At 41.4% G+C, this 19,239-nt stretch overlaps 2 protein-coding genes across 2 annotated transcripts in view; one reads left to right on the forward strand and one right to left on the reverse strand.

Annotated features, from left to right (window-relative positions):
- LOC138400579 (serine/threonine-protein phosphatase 4 regulatory subunit 1-like) overlaps window positions 1-2,448 on the reverse strand; it is an 81,093-nt gene extending 78,645 nt beyond the window's left edge. The window contains exons 1-2 of the mRNA XM_069495541.1: window positions 2,435-2,448; window positions 2,259-2,303 (exon numbers count right to left, since the gene is read on the reverse strand). Coding sequence (XP_069351642.1) covers window positions 2,259-2,303; window positions 2,435-2,441 — 52 coding nt within the window. The 5' untranslated portion in view covers window positions 2,442-2,448. The remainder of the gene's footprint in view (window positions 1-2,258; window positions 2,304-2,434) is intronic.
- A 165-nt stretch (window positions 2,449-2,613) lies between these two features.
- RAB22A (RAB22A, member RAS oncogene family) overlaps window positions 2,614-19,239 on the forward strand; it is a 50,610-nt gene continuing 33,984 nt past the window's right edge. The window contains exons 1-2 of the mRNA XM_069495579.1: window positions 2,614-2,883; window positions 4,559-4,638. Coding sequence (XP_069351680.1) covers window positions 2,848-2,883; window positions 4,559-4,638 — 116 coding nt within the window. The 5' untranslated portion in view covers window positions 2,614-2,847. The remainder of the gene's footprint in view (window positions 2,884-4,558; window positions 4,639-19,239) is intronic.

Consider the following 19,239-nt stretch of genomic DNA (forward strand, 5'->3'; position numbering starts at 1 on the left):
GGTAGGGCCCAGGGCAGTATAAGCTGGGGAAGTGGGGAAACAGGCCCTCCTATTACAGTTATTAGATCAACTACATTATAAAGTCATAAGATACAGCAGCCCACAGCTGCCCTCCCTGCCCAAAAAGGAGGCCCCCAGGAGGCTCCTGCAGTTGTCCTACCCAAGGAGTGGTTATGTTCAGAGCCATAATGGTGGTATCCTTCCTTACCAGGGCAAGACTTCAGCTGTCTGCTAAAGAATATTTAAGCCTTTTTTATTTTTTTTAGAGACATAGTCTTGCTCTGCCACCCAGGCTGTGGCACAGTAGTGTAATCATAGCTCACTGCAGCCTTAAACTCCTGGGCTCAAGTGATCCTCCTGCCTCAGCCTCCCAAGTAGCTGGGACTACAAGGACACACCACCACACCTGGCTACTATTTTCAGACATGGGATTTCGCTATGTTGACCAGGCTAGTCTTGAACTCCTGGCCTCAAGCAATCCTCCTGCCTCAGTCTCCCAAATTGCAGGGATTACAGGCGTGAGCCACCACACCCAGCCTAGCCATTTTTATTACAAGTCTCAAACACCTTATATTTGTTCAAACAGGGACATAGTAAAATCATATTTTTTTCCTATATAATCTCCTACTTCCCTTTCATACAGGTATGTATACAATAAATGACTGAAGGAAACTAGCCATCAGAAAAGGATTCAACTACCCTGTGGCCACCACACTGAGAAGACCAACCTGGCCAAGCAGAAAAGGTACATGGAGGAGAACTGGGGCCTTGACCAACAGTCCCTGGAGCTCTCCCACCCAGCAGCCAGGACCAGTGCCACCTGTATGAGTAAAGCTATTATGGTCCTTCCCACTGGAGACCACCTGAAGCAGAAGAACCACCCGCAGCATTGTAAGAAATAAAATGCTCTTGGTTTAAGCCATGGAGTTCCGGGTGAATAGATAAAGCTAATGGCTAAAAATCACCTTTTCCAGCCAGACCAAATCTATGAATAAGAGGCACGTCACAGCAGATCAACATTGTTTACCAATGGAAATGGACATTCCTTCAATCAGAGGATGCCCACTGACTGCAGTGTTCAGCTCTGTAAACCTGGTTCTACGCTGTACCTGGCTCAGTAGTGTTAAATAGATGTCAATAACAATCGTACTAATAACAATAATAATAGTAGCTAAGATTCACGGAGTGTTTATTACACACAAGGCTTCATGCTAAACCCTGTATTCATTTAATCCTCACAAAAGCCTTTTGAGAAGGGCCACTATAATGTCCATTTTACAGATGAGGTCTTAGCGTGGCAGTGACTTGCCCAGGATCACACTGCTAGTCAACAGCAGCACAGGATTTCACTGCCTGGCCATCTGACTCCAGAAGCGGAACTCCTGAATTGCTCCTTCAAGTGTCCTGCTACTTTAATAAAACCGCCCCCTTCTAAAACAAGGTTAATGTGAGCGAAGGGTTTAACACTGCGTGGTCTATGCTAACTTTTCAGTAAACACCAACTCTTATTAGGAAACCTGCAGCTGTTAAAGTGAAGGGGAGAGAAAGTACTACACATGACTGGTACACAGTAAACCCCCAATTATGGTAGCCGTTTGGATTGTTTGTACAGGGCTTTTTCACCAGCATGCATCCAAGTTTGGTAACTTTTGTTTACTCTGCCCCCTCCACCTCCGGCCAGTGAGAGGGGTGGCCACTCACCCGTGGGTCCAGAGCCCAACACATGGCCTGGCCCAGAGCAAGGAGGGGCTCAAGACACGCCTGTTGCATGGAAAGGAAATGCTTCGTTCACCACAAATGCGAACTTGGAGTTCCACAGTGACATGTACCCCAGCTATCAGCCCTTTATGATTCCAAAAAAAGAAGGCAGGAGGGGTCAAGTGAAAGGGACCCACCCGAGCAACGCGGGCTACGGGGCCCGGCGTGCGGCCGGCGCCCGGAGCCCACGGGGACCCGGACTACCCACTCCCAGGCCTCCCCGGGCGGCTGGCAGAGCAGGATGAGGAGGGAGAGAAAGTGACAGGAAGTCAGAAAAGTTTCCCAACAACTACAAAAGTCCTGCCCCGGCCGGGAAGGCTCCCCCATCAGCCCGCCACGCCTAGTGAGGAGGGAGCGCCAAAGTGGATCTGGCAGTTGGGGGTCCCGCGGTTCAGGTCCCAACATGGAGGGCCTGGCCTGTAGCTCGCCCCGCGCTTCGTGCACCCCGAGTTCTGTGAGAGAGCCCAGGAAGGGGCGGGGACGCCCCAACTGTTACTTACAATCGTCTAAGTCATCCTGCAAGTCCACAAAGTAGAGGGGGATCTCTGAAAACCAAGAGACACACAGGAGTTACTAGGGGGCTGCGGCGGGCGGGGTCCCCCCGGTCTCGCGGGGTGGCCACGGGGCGAGGGGGAGGGGTCCCACCCGGGCGCCCCCAGAGCCCAGCCCCACTCACCCGCCATCTTGGGATGGGTCTGGAGGCGGGGTGAGGGCGGGGCCCGAGGGAGGGGCGGGACCACTGGCCTATGGCCCCGCCCCCGGCCCGCGCCGGCCGGCCCCGCCCTCGCGGTGAAGGTGGCTGCCGAGGTGGGCGGGGAGGTCAGGTGACCCGGCTGGCGTCCCAAGATGGCGGCGTCGGCGGCGCCCGGAAGGCCGCGGCGGCGTCCAGGCTACTGAGGCGGTCCCCGGGTAGCTGGCGGCGGACCGGCCGAGCTAAGGGCCGGAGGACGGGCGGCCGCGGCCTCTGTGCGCCTCGCGGCCGGGGCTGGGCCGTGTGGCGGCAGCGGCACCGGGGGATGCTCGTGTTGGGCCCGGCCTCTCCCTCCTCAACTTAGGGCGGCGGCGGGTCCGCGCCCTGGCTCCCGGGCCATGGCGCTGAGGGAACTCAAAGTGTGTCTGCTTGGGGTGAGTGGTGGTGGATCCGGCCGGGAAGGCCGCGGGAGTCGGGCGGGCAGGGGCCCCAGCGCCCCCACATCCCCTCCACCCTTTTCCCTCGCCTTCGTCCGAGACACCGCCTGTCCGCCCCGCGGATACTCCCTCCAGCCCCAGAGCCGTCCCGCCCACCTTGCTGCACCCTTCTGAAGGTCCTGGAGACAGGAGGGTCCCTCCACCTTCCCCTCTCTGGAGCCCCTGGACTCTTCCCTCCCCTCAAAGTGCAGATAGTACCCTCTGCCTCTCCATTGCATCTAGGTTGAGAGCACCTCTTAAAATAGTTTTCTCCCAACTTACTAAGGTACTAATTGGGAGTTCACCAAGTTTCCCAAAGTAAAACCAGTAACAGGTCTTTAGGTTTTACAAGCAGCCTTATCTTTCTTTTTGTCTCTTCAGTGTTTTTGAACTTGTGGGATACTCGTGACACTTTTGGAAGAGTAAAACAACTTTCCTATGGAGGAAAAGAGGGTGTTCAAATAGGAAACCTCAAAGACTAGTTCAGCTTCCTGTCTTTTCAGGGCAGCTTGACCATTTCAAAGCCTCCTTTCTGAGGTTGATGCTCTTTTTTCTGAGTTTGTGCCTTAAAGGTTGAAAAGAATTCCAATAACTAATTTTTTTTGCCCTCAAATAGGGTGGGGCTAGGATTCATTTGGTGATTACTCAGGAAGTAATTCAGGAGTTCACAGTTTACTAGTATGTGTTAAAAAGCCAATGGGTTGTCACTTTTCACACGAAGCAGAAACTTTGGGTCTTTCAGGAGGTCCTAATGTCTCTTTTTTTTTTTTTTTGAGACAGAGTCTCACTTTGTTGCCCAGGCTAGAGTGAGTGCCGTGGCGTCTGCCTAGTTCACAGCAACCTCAAACTCCTGAGCTCAGGGGATCCTCCTGTCTCAGCCTCCCGAGTAGTTGGGACTACAGGCATGCACCACCATGCCCGGCTAATTTTTTCTATATATATATTTTTAGCTGTCCATATAATTTCTTTCTATTTTTAGTAGAGATGGGGTCTCGCTCTTGCTCAGGCTGGTCTCGAACTCCTGAGCTCAAAGGATCCGCCCACCTCGGCCTCCCAGAGTGCTAGGATTACAGGCGTGAGCCACCGCGCCCGGCCCTAATGTCTCTTAAAAAGTGCAAAATCTCTCTTTACAGCACGTTTGAAATCTTCTGATTGCTGAATTTTTATGAAAATGTCTTTTGTGTCCCTGAGCTTATAAAATTTACACATCTAGAATTATTTTTATGAAAATCCTGAACTTGGCCAGATGCAGTGACTCATGCCTATGATCCTAGAACTTTGGGAGGCCAACATGGGAGGATTGCCTGAGGCCAGGAGTTCAAGACCAGCCTAAGCAAGAGCAAGACCCCTGTCTCTACAAAAAATATTAATAGAAAAATTAGCCAATCATGATTGTGGGCCCCTGTAATCCCAGCTACTTGGGAGGCTGAGGCAGGAGGATTGCTTGAGCCCAGGAGTTGGAGGCTTTAGTAAGCTATGATCACATCACTGCACTCTAACCTGGGCAACTGAGCAAGACTCTATGTCAAAAAAAAAAAAAAAAAAAAAAATCCTGAACTTATGCTACAAAGTAGTTTTCCATGTCTGTTGGCAGGTAAACTTTTTCTCAGTCACACATCTCATTCTCTTTCAGGATACAGGTGTAGGAAAATCGAGTATTGTATGGCGGTTTGTGGAAGACAGTTTTGATCCGAACATCAACCCAACAATAGGGTAAGAGTTTAAGTTTATTTAGTATATATCTAAAGATGCATTGAAAGTCCTTCCAAATAAAAACTGCATTGCTGCTGTAGGCCGCAATTTTACACAGTTAACATGTTCTGAGTTCCTGATTCCTCCAGAAAGGCTTGAAAAAATACAGTGTGGATTGGTGTATTTTAGGAAAATTATCTTAAGATTTGTGGGGAATGAAAACTTCAAAATGAAAATGTGAATTAAAGTTGTACATATTATTAGACTAGACACAGAAGCTTCAGTCTATAAATATCAACAGCAGTTACACCTTTAAAGAAGGCAGATGAAACAGGTTCTGGGACTATCCTTTCAGGTATGTCAACTAAAAGATATTTAGATGGTTTAAGTCCTTCCTGAAGAGTAGTGGGATGAGGTCCAGGCCCTTCTTACACATTCCTATACTGAATTAGCTAATAAATTAATGTTGAAATGTAAGGTTTTTTCGGGTCTAATGTTGAAATGTAAGGGTTTTTTGGATCTGGTTCTTGGATAAGTGCAGTTGATTGTGTGTTTTTGACTCTGTAAGGAAACTTCAGAGTATTTAAAAGTCACAATACTAATACTTTCTCTATGTGAGAAGTTGTGTTTTATAGGTTTTAATACTGTTAGGCTTATAAAACTAAATAGCTGCTGTGCTTTATTTTTACTGACAAACCCCCAATCAAATGGTTTCCTTCATTTAAAGAAAAATTCTGTATTATCTGTCTTAAGATAAAAATAGGCCTTTGTGCTATGTGCACATCATTCTCTAATAGAGAAATATTTTACAGCCCCCAAGGGAAACTGCCATAAGATTGTTCCCTGAGAAGTTATAAGCTCCTGTTTTCAGTTTATGCGCTCAATAATTTTTATCTACTTTCTTAAACTCTGTGTGTTTCCTACACATTTGAAGGCATGAGGATGAAATTCACCAATAAGTATTTCTGCAATTAAAATGCTTTTCATATTCTTCAAGAACAAACTGAGTATGTCCGTGTTTAAAATGTGACCTCACACTCCTCAGGGCCTGCCTGTTGCTACCTGCATGGGAAAGTGGTGATAGTAAGTGACAGCAAGTAGTGCTGGTGATTCATTGAGTGACATACTTCACACTGAGTCACAGCTGAAAATCCAGAACCCACAAGTTACCCAGACACCACCTTAGCTGGAAGTGTTATCTCAAATGAGACAGAAAAATGAAGGATGTTGTTTTATCGATCTTGGTGAGCCCCATGGCCCTGGCTGTGGCTCCCAATGTTCCCTGTTTGCCAGTGGCTCCCAGTCTGCCAGATACTTGTGTTCCTGAGCCTCCTTCAATCCACTCTCTTCACTAGGGGTCTTGGCTCACATTTTACAGGAATTAAAAATACAAGGCTTTCTCATTTCCTTTCTTCTGCCTTTCCCCGTTTCTTTTTCAATCTCAGAAGGTGGCTTCCTCCTTCATGACCAGCCCCCCGCACACCCCTGAGCTCTAGAGCCCCACCTCTTCATCAGTTATCCCCTTCCTTCCCCGGCCTAATTTTCTTGTCCTAACCTACAAACGTGTTCGTAATCCACTCACCCCACTACAAGAGCACCATTCCCCAACCTGCCACTCAAATACTGGAATTCCTGAAAGTTACCACTTCCTCCCCTGCTGCCCACTCTTCAGCTCTCTGTCATTTCTGTTCCACCCCACCATGCTACTAATACCACATTTCCTTAGTACCAGCTCCCATGTAATAGCCAAAGCCAATGACTTTTTTTGTGTGGCTTTATTTATTCACAGAATATCTACTATGTGCCAGGCGCTGGACTGGGTGCTGGTGATGTAGCCCAGAGGTCTGCAAACTATGGTTCTTTGGCGTACCCCCCTATTTTTGTAAATAAGCCACACACATTTATTTACATATTTGTCTTCATTGCTTTCGGGCTATGATGAGTGAACTGAATAGTTGGAACTAAGACCCTATGGGCCACAAACCCAAAAATATTTACTATCTGGCATTTTTCAGAATAAGTTAGCTGATCCCTGGTTTAGACAAACTCAGTTCCTGCCCTCATGAACTTTACCTATAAGGAGGAGAAAGACATACTCTATCACTAATGTACAGGAAATGATTTATTCAACCCCTTTTTGTGCTACAAAGGAGAAATGTGGAATGCTGGGTAAGCATGTGATGGGGGCCTGACCTAGGCCTATGGGGATAACTGATTCCTACCTAGACCAGTGAAGTCACAAAGCACTGAAGTTCAAATATTGAAACTTCTTCAGTAAGTTTAAAAAAGAAAATTTGTGAAGAGTGGAAGTAAATTAGGTGGCAGTGGTGAGGGGCGGTGATTAGAAGAGAGCTGGAACAGGCATAGGGGACAACAGGGATTGTGAGGTAGAAGGGTAGGCGGGTTGGAGGAGTGTTCAAAAGGCTGGGGTGGTCGGGGAGGCTGGGGAGGCAGCAGGGACCAGGCCACGGGTGCGAAGGCAGGATGGAGCGGTAGTGTTAGAGATCGGGGAGGAGCTGACATCACTTCCTGTAGGACATGTCCCTGACTCTTGGAATGAAACTACTCTGTCTTCCCTAGTGACTGTGCTTCCTCGCTATTGTCTCCTGGCCTCTCCTCCTGGTCATTTGGTAAATGTGGGTCTTCCAGAGCTATATCCTGGACCCTGTGTTTCCCATTAGTGCTCACCTCCCCTCCCACAGCTCAACTTCACCTGGGTAGTGTAACCTCCAGGCCCATACCTCCAACCCATGATTTGGACCTGGTTCCCTGCAGTATTCAGTATCTGTCCCTCCTCCAGTCCTAAACACCTCATTCCTGTATTGGTGTTCTTCCCTAATGGCCCAGCTGTGCTGGGCCTTGAAGAACCATTCTGCCCGGGACTTAAATTAGGGCATTGGTCATGTGCCAGCTGGGAGAACATCTGTGCAAGTGACTGAGCCACTCTGTTGGAGTTAGGGAGGTCACAGTCCTGACTACTACACAGGACTATTGGGAGAATTCCGTGACTTGATACTTGGAATGGGCAGAGGAAGTGTGCAGTGAATGTCAGTGGTTACTGTAATCATAATCATCCCATCTTGCCTGGACTGTTGAGCCAGTTTTGTAACCGATTGCCCTGTTCTTGGCTTTGCTACTCTAGTGTGTTCTCATTGCTGCTGTGTGAGCTTCTTTAAAGACAAGTTTCATTGCCTTGCTCAAGACCATGCCAGAGGAGACCTTTCCCACTGTGGGCCCAGCCTCATTGCATCTGCCCCATGCCATTCTTGCTCACTTCTCCCCCCAGCACACACCAAGCAACACCTTTTCCATATCTGTGTGCTTTGCACATGCTGTTCCCTCTGTGGGCCCTTTCTCTTCCTTGTTCTCTTGGCAAATTGTTTATTTGTCAAGACTCAGGTACACTGTTAGCCCCTCTTGAAGTTGCAGACTCCAAGGTCAGCAAGGGCTGGGCAAGAATGTAAATGGGAGATAGGCCTGGTGCAAACATGAGGCGCTCAGATGTGAACTGCCCAGCTTCCCTGCCTTGCCTTCACCATGCCCCCTTTGCTCACCTTACCTCCATGGGCATTTTGCTTCAGTCTCCTTCAGGTTCCTTATTACTTTGTATGTCTGATTCCCAGGGTTCTGAGGCAGACCCCTTCGTGTTGCATATCGTCTACTCTTGCTTGATGACCTAATCTGTGTCATGTAACTCATTTGGCATCCATATAAGCATAACTTATATGCTTCGGGTCCCTCCTCCAGAATTCTGGGAGCCCCGTCCCCCTACAATACCCATACACTGGGGGAAGACAAGGCTCCCATTAAAATCACCACTGTAGTGAACAGTGGTCACCAGAGCTTGTTGAGTTCCTCAAGTGTGCTGGAGCAGAAAAATGGTTGACTCACCAATCTGCATGTGGATGAGCCCCACACCAGTAATACCCAGTTCTCTCTTAAGCGTGGACTTGGAGATTCCACTCACCACAAGGCCTTTGCCCACAGGTGGCCCATGGATACTGAGGGACTCTACATGTTTGTGACTGGGTTCATGTTCATGAATGCCCTCTCAGAGGGTTAGGATTCTACTCGCTTACCATGGACCCTATGGCAGAGAAAGGGACCAGCATGTCCTCAGTTACTCAGGCCAGCAACCTGGGCATCACATCCCCTCCTAGCTCACTATCTCCTCCCATCCCCAACCCCCAGCCAGGAGTAAGTGACTAGCTCCTGGCTACGCCATCTCCATTGCTGTTACCTGACTCCTAGGCCTTCATTTTCCCTGGTGGGGGTGAGACATGACTGGATCACAGTTCTGCTGCTTGCTAGCCAGTTAACTCTGGGAAGTTTAATCTCTGATCTGTGTCTTCATCGGCAAAAAAAGGATACTGATAGGACTGGCTCATATTATTAGAAGAGTTCCATGCATTGAAAATGCTTAGCAGAGTACCAGGGACACTGGGGCTTAATAAATGGCACCTGATTATTCTTTTTTAAATATGTAACTTGTTCTTAAAATTTTTTAATTATTTTTATCGAAGCAATGTGTATATGGTTTTTAAAACATTCAGTGGTGTTTAGCTATATTTTCTGATCGTTCCTCCAGATTTTTGCATAACATGCATGTACAGGTTGAGTATCCCAAATCTGAAAAGCTCCAAAATTGGAAACCTTTTAAGTGGCAACATGGTGGTCATTGGAGGATTTCGGATTTCTGGATTTGGAATGCTCAACTGGTAAAATGCAAATATTCCAACATCCAAAAAAATCCCAAATCCGAAACACTTCTGGTCCCAGGCATTTTGGATAAGGGATACTCAGCCTGTACTGGTAGCTCTTGATCCCTCTCTCGTCTTCCCCCCGCCCCTCGATTTTAGGCATTACCTACTGGTTTTTTTTCTTTTTTCTTTTGGAAGCTGGGAATTTTGCCAGCCTCCTCCTCCTACCTCCTCCTGCACATCTGCTCCCCCCGCCCCCCATCTTTCCATTTAAGTTCTGCCATTGCAAGTCAGTGTGGCATGGTGCTTAGAACACAGATGCTCAAGCTGGGCTGTTGCCGTCACCTCCCAGATCTAGCACTTAGTTGCTCTGGGGCCTTGGACAAGTTACTGAATCTCTGTGACTGAGTTTGCACATTTGGGAATTCTCTGTGCCATCTAAGTTATAGGGTTGTTATGAAAATTGAATTAGAACACAAAAATTGGTTAGAATGATACTTGCCATAAGGTAAGCATTTATTTCTTAGTAATTGTTATTTTTTAATAAACTTACAACATAGTTTTGAACTTTATATAAATGGAATTAAACTATATACATATAATATGTGCTTCTTTCAAACTTTGTGAGATTCATCTGTTGTTTCACGTAATAATAGTTCATTTCCATCATCATATAGTAAATATCCCATTGGATGAATATACCAGAGTTTATTTATCAGTGCTACTGTTGGACATTTTGTTTCTCATTTGGACATTTGCGCCTATTACAAATAATTCTGTGAACATCCTTGTACATGTCTTTTGTGCCAATATCCATGAATTTTTAGGGTGTGTGTGTCTATATATCTGGCAGTAGAATTGCTGGGTTGCAGGGAACATGTATCTTCAACTCTGGTAGGAACTTCTAAAATATTGTACCAATTTACACTCCCACCAGCAGTCTATAGGAGCTCCATTTGCTTCATATCCTCTGCATTGGGTATAATCAGTCTTTAATTTTTGTTGTTCTGGAGGGTGTGTGGTAGTATCTCATTCTGATTTTAGTTTCTATTCTGATGACTAAAGCTATACTTTTTTTCATATGTTTATTGGCCATTGGACAACTTTTATAAAGTGCTTAAGAATCTCACTCATTTTTCTATTGGCATTATATGTTGCCACTAAAAATATGGCAATTTTCTTATCTGTAGTCATTATATGTTTTCTGGATACTAGTCATTTGTCGATTCTGTGTTTTGCAGGTATTTCTCTCACCGTGGCTAAACTTTTCCGTCTCTGAAGGGTCTTTTAATGACTAGGTCTTTTTTCTTCCATATTCTAAATTTATTTATTTGTTTATTCATTATACTTAAAGGTATTTTTGTTGTTGTTGTTATTGTTTAAGAGATAGGGTCTTGCTCTGTCTCTCAGGCTGGAGTGCAATGGCACGATCATAGCTCACTGCAATCTCAAACGCCTGGGCTCATGGAATCCTCCTGCCTTAGCCTCCCGAGTAGCTGGGACTACAGTGGCACTACAGTGGGCTAAAATTTTTTTATTTTTTGTAGAGACAGATCTCACTATGTTGCCCAGGCTGGTCCTGAACTCCTGGCTTCAAGCAGTCCTCCTACCTGGGCCTCCCAGTGTGCTGGAATTAGAGACATGAACCACCACACCTGGCCAAGGGTTTTTTTTAATTTTATTTTTTTAATTGGCACATAGTAATTGTAAATATCTATGGAGTACATAGTGATGTTTTAATACATATGATTTGTAGTGATCAGACCAAGGTAAGTAGCATATCCTTCATCTCAAGCAATTATCATTTCTTTGTGTTAGGAGCATTCAATATTCTCCTTCTAGCTATTTGAAACTATTGTTATTAACTATAGTCATCCTACAGTGATGTAAAACACTAGAACTTATCCTGCCTAGCTGTAATTTTGTATCCTTTAACAAATCCCTCCTTTTTATTACTTAGTGTTCCATTGTGTGGAATATACCAAAATTTATTTATTCATTCACTAACTGATAAATATTTGAATTGCTTACAAATTTTTTGCTATTATGAATAAAGTTTCTGTAAACATTCATGAGCACATACTTTTTTTTCCTTTGGGGTGTATATCTAGGAGTGGAATTGCTGGGTCATGTGGTAAGTATGTGTTCATAAGACATTGTCAAACTATTTTCCAAAATAGTTGTCATTTTACATTCCATCCAGCAATATATGAAAGTTGCAGTTGTCTATATTCTCCAACACTTTATATTGTCAGTCTTTTGGTTTTAGCCATTCTGTTGGACATGTAATGGTATCTCACTAGTTCTGATTTGTTTTTTCCTGATGACTGATGAAGTTACTCTTTTCCTGTGCTTATTTGTGTCTATTCGAATCTTTGCCCATTTCTCGTTGGGTTGTTTTTCTTATTTCTCCCAATCTATAGCTTTTCATTGTCTTTCTTTCTTTTTTTTTTTTTTTATTTCAGCATATTATGGCGATACAAAAGTTTAGGTTACGTATATTGCCCTTGCTTTTCATTTTCTTAACAATATCTTTTGAAGAGCAAAAGTGTTTAATTTTGATCATGTCTAACTTGATTTTTTTATGCTTCATGTTTTTTGTGTTCTGTACATCCAGGATCAAAGGATTTTCACCAGCATTTTTTTCTAAAAATCTTTATAGCCACTTGTTTTAAATTTTGGTCTGAGATCTATTTCTAATGGTTTTTGTTTATTGTGTGAGGTAAAGGTCAAGGATCATTTTTTTTTTCAGGTGTCAGTCCAGTCGTTCTAGCAACATTTGTTAATATTGAACTCAGCATTTATTGAATTAAATTACCTTGGCACCTTTGTCAGAAGTAAGTTGATATGTATGTGTGGGCTTATTTATGGATTCCCTATTCTGCTCCGTTGATCTATTTGTCTGACCTTATGCCAGTAAAATACTGTGTTGCTTGATGTAGATTTGTAGACATTCTTGAAATGAGTACATCATCCAGTTGTATTCTTATTTTTCAAATCTTTTTGGCTCCTCTGGGTCCTTTGCATTTTTTAATATAGACTTAAAATGCTGTTGCCCAATTCCTCAAAAGAGCCAGCTGAGATCTTGATTGGGAACACACTAAATCTGTTGATTAATTTGGGGAGAATTGACATATTAACAATATTGCATCTTTGACCCATGAACCTAGTATAGTCTCCATTAATTTAGATCTTCATTGCTTTTTTTTTTTTTTGAGACAGAGTCTCACTCTGTTGCCCGGGCTAGAGTGAGTGCCGTGGCATCAGCCTAGCTCACAGCAACCTCAAACTCCTGAGCTCAAGCGATCCTCCTGTCTCAGCCTCCCGAGTAGCTGGGACTACAGGCATGCGCCATCATGCCCGGCTAATTTTTTTCTATATATATTTTTAGCTGTCCATATAATTTCTTTCTATTTTTAGTAGAGGTGGGGTCTCGCTCTTGCTCAGGCTGGTCTCGAACTCCTGAGCTCAAACGATCCGCCCACCTCGGCCTCCCAGAGTGCTAGGATTACAGGCGTGAGCTACCGCGCCCGGCCTTCATTGCTTTTTATCAAAATTTTTTAGTCGTCACAGTACAGGTCTTGCACATATTCTGTTAAATTTATCTCAAAGTATTTTGTGGCTTTTATGTTATAAATGGTATTTTTATTTCAATATTCAATTGTTTGTTACCAATATATAGACATAAAATTAATTTTTGCATATTGACATTGTATCCTATAACCTAGCTAAATTAGTTCAGGGAGTTTTTTTGTAGATTTCTTGGGATTTTCTTACAGAATTAGGTCATCTATGAAAAGACAGTTTTACTTCTTTCTAATCTATGTGCCTTTTTCCTTTCTTTTACTTGCCTTATTACACTAGGTAGATTGGAGCGCCAATACTGTATTAAGAAATGGTGAAAGCCAACATCCTTGCCTTATACTTCATCTTAGGGGAAAATCATTCAGTCTTTTACCACTAAGTTTGTGACTCTCTAGGTTTTCTATAGGTGCCCACTGTCAGATTAAGGATATTCCCTTCTATCCCTGAATTAGTGAGATTTTTTTTTATCAAGAATCATATCAAATTTTAATAGTGTTTTACATATTTTGAGCTATTCATATGCTTTTTCTTTTTTAGCCTATTCAAATGGTGAATTGCAACCGTTGATACTAAAATATTAAACCAATCTTGCATTTCTAGGATAAATTTCTCTTGGTCATTATACATTATCTTTTTTACACATTACTGGATTTGATTTACTAAAATTTGTTAAGGATTTTTATCTCCATGTTCATAAGGGATATTGGTCTGTAGTTTCCTGTAATATCTTTCTCCAGTTTGGATATCAAGTTCTCATCAAACGAGTTGGTAAGTGTTTTTCTCTTCTTCCACTTTTTTGGAAAAGTTTATGTAGACTTGGTATTAATACTATTTTTTCCTGAAAGGTTTGGTAGACTTCACAAATGAAGCCATCTGAGCAGGGAGCTTTCTTTGTCAGAAAATTTTTAACTACAGATTGAAGTCCTTTAATAGGTACTGTATAAGCCTGTTCAGGCATCTATTTCTCCTTGGGTAAACTTTGGTAGTTTGTGTCTTTCAAGGAATTTGTCCATTGTATCTATGTATTTTAAATTTATTGGCATAAAGTGTTTATAATATACCCATTATCCTTTTAGTATCTTTAGGATCTGTAGCAATAGCCCCTCTTCCATTCTTTTTTTTTTGTTTGTTTGTTGAGACAGAGTCTCACTTTGTTGCCCAGGCTAGAGTGAGTGCCACGGCGTCAGCTTAGCTCACAGCAACCTCAGACTCCTTGGCTTAAGCGATCCTACTGCCTCAGCCTCCCGAGTAGCTGGGACTACAGGCATGCGCCACTATGCCCGGCTAATTTTTTCTATATAGATTTTTAGTTGTCCATATAATTTCTTTCTTTTTTTTTTTTTGAGACAGAGTCTCACTCTGTTGCCCGGGCTAGAGTGAGTGCCGTGGCGTCAGTCTAGCTCACAGTAACCTCAAACTCCTGGGCTTAAGCGATCCTACTGCCTCAGCCTCCCGAGTAGCTGGGACTACAGGCATGCGCCACCATGCCCGGCTAATTTCTTTCTATTTTTAGTAGAGACGGGGTCTCGCTCTTGCTCAGGCTGGTCTCGAACTCCTGACCTCAAGCGATCCACCCGCCTCGGCCTCCCAGAGTGCTAGGATTACAGGCGTGAGCCACCGCGCCCAGCCCCTCTTCCATTCTTGATAGTAGCAGTTTCTGAGTCTTTTCTTTTTCCTGATCTATCCAGCTATAAAGTTACCAATTTTATTGGTCTTCTCAAAGAACCAGTTTTTGGTTTCATTAGTATTTCTCTGTTTTCTACTTCATTGTTTTTTGTTTTTGCCTTCATTGTTTTTTTCTTCCTTTTGCTTATTTTGGCTTAATTTGTTCTTTTTCTAGTTAAAGTAGAAGCTTAAGCCATTGATTTTAAGACTTTTTTCTCATATGAGCATTTAGAACTATAAATTTCCCCTTAAGTGCTGGTTTAGGCAAATCTCACAGATTTTGATATGTTGTGTTTTCATTTCCATTTAGTCCCAGCTATTTCTAATTTCCCTTGTGACTTCTTTGACCATTGGTTGCTTAGATGTATGTTTTCTAATTTCCAGTTATTTGGGGATTTTCCAGAAATCTTCAATTATTGATTTCTAATTTAAATCCATTGTGGTCAGAGAACATACTCAGTGTTATTGCAGACCTTTTACATTTGACATTTGTTTAATGGCCTAGCATATGGTCTGGCTTTGTGATTGTTCCATGTGCACTAGAGAAGAATGTGTGTTCTGCTACTGTTGTGCACAGTGTTCTATAACGCTAAATAAGTCAGCTTGGTTAATAGTATTGCTCATATTGCCTGTATTGTTACTGATTTTTCCCCCTCTTATTTGCAATGAAAGGAGTGTTTTGAAACAACTCTAATTGAGGATTTGTTCATTTCTCTTTTTAGTTTGATGAGTTTTTGCTTCATGTGTTTGGAAGCTTTTGTTATTGAGTATATATGCATGTAGCATTGTTATTTATGTTCGCTTGATGACTTGATTCTTTTACCATCATGAAATGTTTCTCTTTTTGCCCTACTACCAGTGCTAGTTCTGAAATCTACTTTGATACTGATTTAGGCTCTTCAGCATTCTGTTTGCATATCTCTTCCTATCATTTACACTTAACCTATTTATAGCTATATATTTCAAGCGGATTTCTTGTGGACAGAGTTATAGGTTCCCCTTTTATATCTAATCTAACAGTCTCTGCCTTTTAATTGGAGTGTATAGACCTGTGCTACTAATACAGTTGCACCTAGCCACACGTTAAAATTAAAAATTCAGATCTTCAGTCAAAATAGCTACATTTCAATCCTCATCACAGAAAGTTCTGTTGTATAGCACTGGTTTAGACCATTTCTATTTAACTGTCAATATGGTTTGCTTTAAATCCACCACCTTGCTATATTTTTCTCTTTGCCCCATGTTAATGATTCCATTTTATTTCCACTGTAGTCTTATTAGCTCTACCTCTTTGATTTTAATATTTTAGGGGTTGTGCTAGGGTTTACAATTTATCAATCTAGGTTCCAATAACATACAATTTCACAAGTCAGAACCTACAAGGAACCTTCCATTTCCCGTCTCCCATCCTTTGTGCTGTTGTCATATGTTTTACTTCAACATGTTATGAAATACACTTTTTTTTGCCTTAAATAGTGATCTTATAAAGAAACATTAGTCATCTTTTCTCTGCTACCCTTGTGCCAGTATCAAGATTTCTTAATTTCTGTGTCTTTGCAAAAAGTTTTAATGTCCAGTGATGTGAGTCTTTTGCGTTATTCTTCAGGAATATCTTGGCTGTTCTTGACCTGTTACATTTCCATATAAACATTAAAAATCATCTTGTCCATTTTCACACACACCAACATGCTATTTGCTACTGTGTTTTTGATCAGCATTGCATTGAATTTATTGGTTAGTTTGAATAAAAATGACATCTTTATAACTGAGTCTTCTAGTATATGAACATAGATTATCCTTCCATTTATATTAGGATTCTTTACTATCTCTCGGTGTTTTTTCTGCCTCTCTGTGTAGTAGACTTGGATGTCTTTCATTAGATTTATTCCAGGTGGTTTGACGTTTTTAATGCAGTTTTATGTTGTTAATGTGGTAAAGGATGCTGTTTTGAAATTTTCGTTTTCTTTTCATTTGTTATATACAGAAATACAACTTGCTCCTTTTTTTTTTTTTTTTTTTGATATAAAGTCTCACTCTGTCACCCGGGCTAGAGTGCAGTGATGTCATCATAGCTCACTGCAACCTCCAACTCCTGGGCTCAAGAGATCCTCTTGCCTCAGCCTCCTGAGTAGCTGGGACAGGCATACACTGCCATGCCCAGCTAATTTTTTCTGTTTTTAGTAGAGTCGGGGTCTTGCTCTTGCTCAGGCTTGTTTCAAACTCCTGACCTCAAGTAATCTTCCTGCCTCAACCTCCCAGAATGCTAGGACAGCTTATTCTTTGAGTTTGTATGCAATGACCATGCTGGATTTACTCATTAATTCATAGAGCTTACATATGTGGATTCTTTTGTGTTTTTTATGTATATTTTTATATCATCTGGGAATGAGTTTTTTTAATTTTTATTTGTAATCCTGAGACTTTCTTATTGTATTGGCTTGAGTAGGCTCTCCAGCGCAATGTTGAAATAGAAATGGTAATACTAGGTATTCTGATCTTATTTTAATCTTGGGGGAAGAGCTCTTACTGTCATACCAGTAAATATATTTGCTATAGACTTTTAGTACATACCCCTTATCACATTACAGAAGTGCCTTTTTTTTTTTTTTTAAGAGATGGAGTCTCACTGTGTTGCTTAGGCTGGACTCCTGGGTTCAAGATGTCCTTCTGGCTAGCCTCTGGAGTAACTAGGAGTACAGACGTGCATCACCATGCCTGGCAGAAGCACCCTTCTTTTCATTTGCTGGGATTTTTTTTTTTTTTTTTAAGCATGGATAGCATTAAATTTATCAGATTATTTTTCTCTGTGTATTTGGCTCATGACATAATTATTCTCTTTTATAATATGTCAGTGTGGTAAATTACATTATTAAATCTTCATGGAACAAATCACTTGGGACATGACATGTTATTTTTATATATCACTAGCTTTAATTGGCTATCATTTTTAGGATTTTTATGTGTATTTATAAATGAGATTGTCATGTAAATACCTTTTTTGTAATGTCCATGTCAGGTTTGATTATCAAGGTTATGCTTGCCTTATAAAACTGGTTGTGAAACTCTTCTATGAAAGAAATTGTTTAAAATTGCTCTTATTCCTTCCTTAAATGATTAGTAAAATCTATCAGTGTTGCTGTCTGGGCTTCAAGTTGTTCTTATAATCGTTTTTAATTAAGGAGTCAGTTTCTCTTGTAATTTTAAGATTGTACTCAGATTTTCTATTTCTTCTTGTATTGGTTTTGATAGATTGGGGTTTTTTAACGAATTTATTGGAATAAACATAAAATTCTATACTGATATCCCTTTTTCATTTCTAATATTAATAGTTTCACCTTTGATCAACTCTGTGGTATGTCTATTCTCTATTTTACTAATTTCTACTTCTGTCTTTGTTGTGTATGCCCATGTTCAATATGGTATTCTTTGTCTAACTTCTTGAGACACAATGGTTATATCACTGATTTTAGTCCTGCTTTTCAGTTGTATTCCTTACATTTTATAGCCATGACTTTTGCTGGATCTAACAAGTTTTTTTATATCATCATTTCATTATCATTCAGTTCAAAATATTTTCCAGTTTCTATTATGACTTCATCTTTCATCCAAGTGTCATTTAGCTGTGTATTTCTCAATTTCCAAATATAGGGATATCTTCTAGTTAACTTTTTGTTAATGATTATTGGTATAATTGTTTTGAGGTGAGGGAATGTATTTTGTATGATTTAAATCCTTTGAAACCTGATACAGTTTGCTATGTGGCCCAGCATATGGTCAATCTTGGTGAATGTTCCATGTTTATTTGAAAAAAATTGATGGACACGCTTGAAGCTCTGACTCGGGTGGGGCAAAGGCAGTATATGTAACCTAAACATTTGTGCCCCCATAATATGCTGAAATAAAAAGAAAAAAAAGAAAAAATTGTATACTATGTAGTGTGTTCTATGAATGAAATTAGGCCAAGTTTATTAATCATGTTCATTTTTTTTGTTATCTTTGCTGGGTTTTTGGTGTACCTGACTTTGTAAGTTACTACAAGAAATAGGTTAAAATATGCCACTATGATTGTGAATTTATTTCTCCTTTTCATTCTGTCAGTTTTGTTTTATCTATTTTGCAGCTACATTAGGTACATACAAATTTAGAATTTTATATCTTACTGATAAAACCAACCTTGTAACATTGTGAAATATACTCTTGTAGCTCTGGGAATATATTTTGCCTTGAATTCTAATTTGTCTATTATTTAATATAGCAACACTATTTCCTTTGGTCAGTATTTGCATGGTGTATCTTTTTCCTATTTTTTTTGTTTGTAACCTTTCTGTGTCTTTATATTTAAGGTGGGTCTCTTATAAGCAGCTTATGATTTGGTTTTTGATAAAGTATGTTCCATATAACCACTATCCTAATCAAAGTGCAGAAATTTCCATCACCTCAGGAAGTTCCTTCTGTGAGTCTTGCTCTCCATAAGCAACTGCTGTTGTGATTTCAATCACTATAGATTAATTTCTATATTCTTGAATTTCACATAAATGAAAATACAGACTTTAGTCTTTAGTGTCTTGATTTCTTCCTCATGAAATGTTTTACAGATTCAACCTTGTTGCATGTATCATAGCCTTTTTTTTAAATTGGGGTGTGATATTCTCTTATGTAAATAGACCACAAT

This window comes from Eulemur rufifrons, chromosome 20, assembly GCF_041146395.1.
Source record: "Eulemur rufifrons isolate Redbay chromosome 20, OSU_ERuf_1, whole genome shotgun sequence".
In the NCBI taxonomy this organism is placed as follows: Eukaryota; Metazoa; Chordata; class Mammalia; order Primates; family Lemuridae; genus Eulemur; species Eulemur rufifrons.